The 4858-nt window shown below is 45.3% G+C and overlaps 1 protein-coding gene across 1 annotated transcript in view; it reads left to right on the top strand.

Moving 5' to 3' along the window:
- Positions 1-235: 235 nt before the first annotated feature.
- rab3il1 (RAB3A interacting protein (rabin3)-like 1) overlaps positions 236-4858 on the top strand; it is a gene marked incomplete at its 5' end in the record, with an annotated part of 9615 nt that continues 4992 nt past the window's right edge. The window contains 6 exons of the mRNA XM_080842532.1: positions 236-453; positions 2361-2547; positions 2670-2765; positions 3113-3190; positions 3541-3768; positions 4849-4858. The exon at positions 4849-4858 is cut by the window's right edge and continues 110 nt beyond it. Of these exons, the coding sequence (XP_080698658.1) occupies positions 236-453; positions 2361-2547; positions 2670-2765; positions 3113-3190; positions 3541-3768; positions 4849-4858 (817 nt within the window). The remainder of the gene's footprint in view (positions 454-2360; positions 2548-2669; positions 2766-3112; positions 3191-3540; positions 3769-4848) is intronic.

Here is a 4858-nt window from a genome sequence, read left to right as displayed (position 1 = left end):
CTCTATCATATTGTTTCATATCAGTGTGCTGAAGGCCAGTCCCTGGATAAGACCAAAAGTGGAGTCCATCAGAAGAAAATAAGTATTGCGCAAGTGGGCAGGTTGACTGTATTGCTCATGGTGAGGAGATGCATTTTACTATAAAATAAAGCAAACTCAACGACTCATGGCACAAAGGAAACCCGGTCCATGAACCCAGCTGATCTGGGACTAATCTGGGCGCAGCGTCTGAAAAATGGATGTATTTGAAGGGATCCACAGGGTGCAGCTCTCCTCCTCTCCATCCCCAGTCACCTCATCGGGTCCAGGATATGAGGTGGTGGTGGCTGGCGGCTCGGGGATCGCCGTGTACTCCTCCTCTGTGTTTTTTGGCAAAATGGACACCCTGGATCAGCGAGCACCGAAGTACAAGTCTACTGCAAAAGCAGCAGAGGAAAGATGTCCAGTTGGAAGGTAAAAAGAAGCCTGAAATGTCGTGTGTGTGTGTGTGTGTGTGTGTGTGTGTAATTGTACTCAACTGTTACAGAGGCCTACATGTGTGTGTGTGTGTGTGTGTGTGTGTGTGTGTGTGTGTGTGTGTGTGTGTGTGTGTGTGTGTGTGTGTGTGTAACAGTACTCAACAGGAACAGAGGCCTACATGTGTGTGTGTGGGGGGGGGGAGGGAGAGAGTGCCTTGTACTGTCTGTATCGTGATATTCTACTGACTGCAGTGATATGGGCTGTTATAGTTTCCCAAAGCCTGTGACCTATATTCCTGCTCTAGATCTATATAACTGCTTTGTTTGGCTCTCACTGCCTTGAAAGATATTCATGACATTACCTGGTCGTACGGTTGTGAGTCCTGTGAGTAAGTTGTAGAAAACAGAAGAAATAACTGTTATGCTTATTGAGATCACAAACACATTTCAGTAAAAATGAACAGTTTTTGTTTTTAAAACAGAAAAGTCTGGACCTGCAGTGAAGTTATTGTGAAGGTAATGGAAAAAGAGAGCGTTCACCCAAGATTTCCCTAAATTCATGTGTAATCTGGGTTCTGTTTAAAATGTTTTGTTTAGTATTTCTATAGCAATAAAACACCAAAGAAGAACAAAACACACAGGAATATACTCTGTTAAGAGCGGTGCTCTTTTTCTCTTAAATACGCCTCCAGAATAACATCACCACCCCTTTGTTTTTAACTAAAAGCTCTTTGCAGTCCACATGCAGTCTAATAAAAATAACTGTGTCTCAAAGGCAGATCACATGACCAAGTCCACTCCTAGCAATTAAGGATGTAGCTTGTACACTGCTTATCTAACCATCATTAGATGAGCTGGCACTGTTTTTTTCCAGACTGGGACAATTTCTTTAAAGTGGTTCAAAATTGTCAGAACGCTGACAAATGGAATGCTGCAAACTTATAGTTTGCCTAACAATTCCATAGTTCCATACGAACCCTGAGCTTGGAAATTAGACCTAGGTGAGGGAGATCACATTATCACTAAACAGCGTGGACTGCATTCATGTGACCAGGGTGAAAGACATTGGAAACTAATTTAACAAAGGAAGAGCTGTTAAGACCGAACAAAGTGAACTTTTCACAAGTGGGACACACACGCTAGGCTACTTTACTGTGGGGTTGAAGACCAAATTGGTCACGTGTTTCCTGGAGAGGCCGACTTTTGGGAACTCCTCGTCATGTGACTTGTGACAGATAGCCGTAGTCTTCGGCACAGATTGTTTTTTTTTTCAGACAGGAGGATGACTTTAAGCAAGACAAGGCTGATCGGACAATAACGCGTTACCCGTTGACAAATAGGCAAATATAGGCTACTACATAATTTTCTGCTTTTCGTTGCAAGCAGTATGCTGTCAGTGTCCATATGTGCACATACAGCGTAATTCATAGTGTTTGACCAAAGGTTGACATTCCAAACTGAGTTGAGGTTCGTTTGAGGAATATACTGGAGCTGGGCGTCAACGGATGTTTCCGTGGACACCGCGGTGAGAAGTTAGTGTGGCCGACGTGTCTAAGGGTAAGGGCTGGGGTCTGCGAAGGGATGTCGGCCAACCGGAGATCAAGTTTTCTGTGGGAGAATGGCCTATCTTGAAAGTTATGTAAACAGCTGCAGTTCGTCCTTTTTACATCAAACTTTGAGGACACTAAGGCACTCGGGCGTTGTAATGGGGCTACGTGCGTAGTTTGAGTTTACCCCTGTTATATATTATGGGATTGAGTCTGCTGTTGGTATTCATTCTCATTCGCCCTGCCTAACGTGCAGTGATACGGGACAGTGGCTAGTGCTAACTGCAGTGTTTTGTACTGCTTCGTAATCCACAAACGCGCATGGCTATATCTTCTCAATCATATTGTATTTTAGGCTAGTAGATCTGGATCCAGACCCGGGACCCAGTGCAGGAGGGGGACAGACTGCGGCGATGCCCCAGGGGGAGGAGGGCTCCCGTGATGGGGAACACTACAACTTGTCCCGTCTGCGAAGCTCATCAATAGAGATAAGGGAGAAAGGTGGCGAGTTTCTTCGGGAGCAGTTGGATGCCGCTCAGAAGGTGCTGTAATGTTTACTATAATTACCGCCGTACACAGTCACTTCCTCGCTATGCACTCTTTCTCTTGTACACACATTAGTAACAAAATAAACACATATTTCCTTTCCCTTGCCTCTGATCAGGAGTTGAAACTGAAGGGGGAGGAATGTGAACGTCTCGCGCATGTTCGGGAGCAGCTTGAGCTGGAGCTGGAAGAACTGACTGCTAGTCTTTTTGAGGTAAGCAGAACTTGGTCTTGTTATGCGCTTCTAGAGTGACATGACATCTACTTAAAATGGTTAGAGACCATTTGTGCCAAGATAAAGACATAAACATTCCCAGTTATTAAATCAAACATGTTACGTATTCCTTATGAAACAGTTCTGCACCAATTTACAAAGAAGTTCGTTTTTTAAATGGAATTGGTTAACTGCTGTGCTGTGTTATTGGAGCATGCCCTGAAGATGCCTCGACCACTAGCCGCATTGCCAGGCTGCATAACTGTGCCGAAAACATGAGACCGCTCTGATGAACTTCACAGGAATCTGTCTGTCTTCATCTCTCTCCCCCCCCCCCCCCTCTTTAGGAGGCCCATAAAATGGTGCGTGAAGCTAACGTGAAACAGGCAGCATCTGAAAAACAGCTGAAAGAGGCTCAGGGAAAGGTTTGTTTTTCGCTCGGTCTCTCACTTTATTTCTTACTTTCTTCTCTACCTTTCCTCTTTTCCTTTCTTCATTCTATCCTTCCTTCTTTTGTTTTTCGTGCTTCTTTCTTTCTTTCTGACTTGTGTGCTTTCTTTCTTTCTTTCTTTCTTTCTTTCTATCCATCTTTCTTTTCTTCCTTAAATTCCACATCTATACTTCTGTGCTTTTGTTTTTGTAAAGTTGGCCTTTGACTATGCAATAGTAACACTAATTGATTGCAGAGATTACAAAAGCATTATATGGTTTTTGCACACAGATGAAAGTGTCTCCAGTATAACCCCCGACCTCTGTCTCTCTTGCCTCTGGCCAGATTGATGTCCTCCAGGCAGAGGTGACGGCCCTGAAGACCCTGGTGCTGACCTCCACCCCTTCTTCCCCCAACCGCCAGCTGCACCCCCAGCTCCAGTCCCCGGGCACGAGGGGGGCACTGAGGGGGCACACCCGGAACAAGAGCACCAGCAGCGCTCTCACACTCCCACACAGCCAGACTGAGCCTGGCCCCACGGACACACAGGCAGCCAACAAGGAGGACAAGGAGGTAGGAGATCATGGACACACACACACACACACACACACACACACACACACACACACACACACACACACAGGCGTGCACACACTCTGAAGGCCATCACACACAACAAGCAATGCAGCAGTGACCAATGTCAGGAACTATTGCTGTACTATCAATGTCACATCTATTGATGTGAATGGGGCACATACAATGACGCACACACTCACACACACAGACACAGACACAGACACAAGCCAATTAAACTTGTATACATACTTAAGGTTAAGGTATGATATGTTATATAGAGACAATATATTTTGGACAGGATGTAGAGGCAATGTTTACTTTACTGTGGGGTCCATCTGAATGGTTTGATGTTGGTCATTGTTTGAAGAGGTAAACATATGCAGGAAGCAACGTACTCTTCAGCTCAATGCCTGTCAGGAGGAGGGTATGGTCATATGTAGTTCTAGAGGCAAGTTCAACATCGTCCACCCACTTTAGAGTACAACTCAAGAGCTCTGACAACCTCCTCAGCCTCACTCTTACACTCACAGACAAACCAAACAGACAACACACTCGACCACATCTCGGCTCCGATGCTCTGGAGAGCATGCTAATCGTACCTCCAAGCCCTTGCCTGGGTGGACATGCTCGACAGGCCTAACAACAGTATCTCTTTGTGCAGCGCTAACTCTGTTTCTCTGCTGACGCCTGTGAATGTTGAAATGCAATTTTACCCAATTCACTCCAGCCTTCTTTAACCCTTCGAGAGGGTAGTTGTGAACATTCTAACTAAATAATTCGTTCATCAACAATGTAAGATTCTAAACTTCCATGTTCTAGAATGTTCCTTCTACAACACTGTAAACGCGCAGTGGAGAGGGTACCTGCTAAGGGGCTTTTAATGAATATAGGCTCTGTACTACCCCTCTGATTCTCTTCCCCCCAGCCTCTTCTTCATACCTTTTCCTCTCTTTTTTGCGTGTGATTTAACTATCCCTTCCTCTCTTCCTCACTCCCCTGATCCTCCCAGCACTTTCTCTCTCTATTCCTTCCCGCATCTCCTCTCTCTGTTTCTGTCTGTTTCTCTTTCTCTCTCAGTCTGCGGTTC

The sequence above is a fragment of the Sprattus sprattus genome, assembly GCF_963457725.1.
Source record: "Sprattus sprattus genome assembly, chromosome: 7".
NCBI lineage: Eukaryota > Metazoa > Chordata > Actinopteri > Clupeiformes > Clupeidae > Sprattus > Sprattus sprattus.
This window is presented reverse-complemented; position numbering and strand designations above follow the sequence as displayed.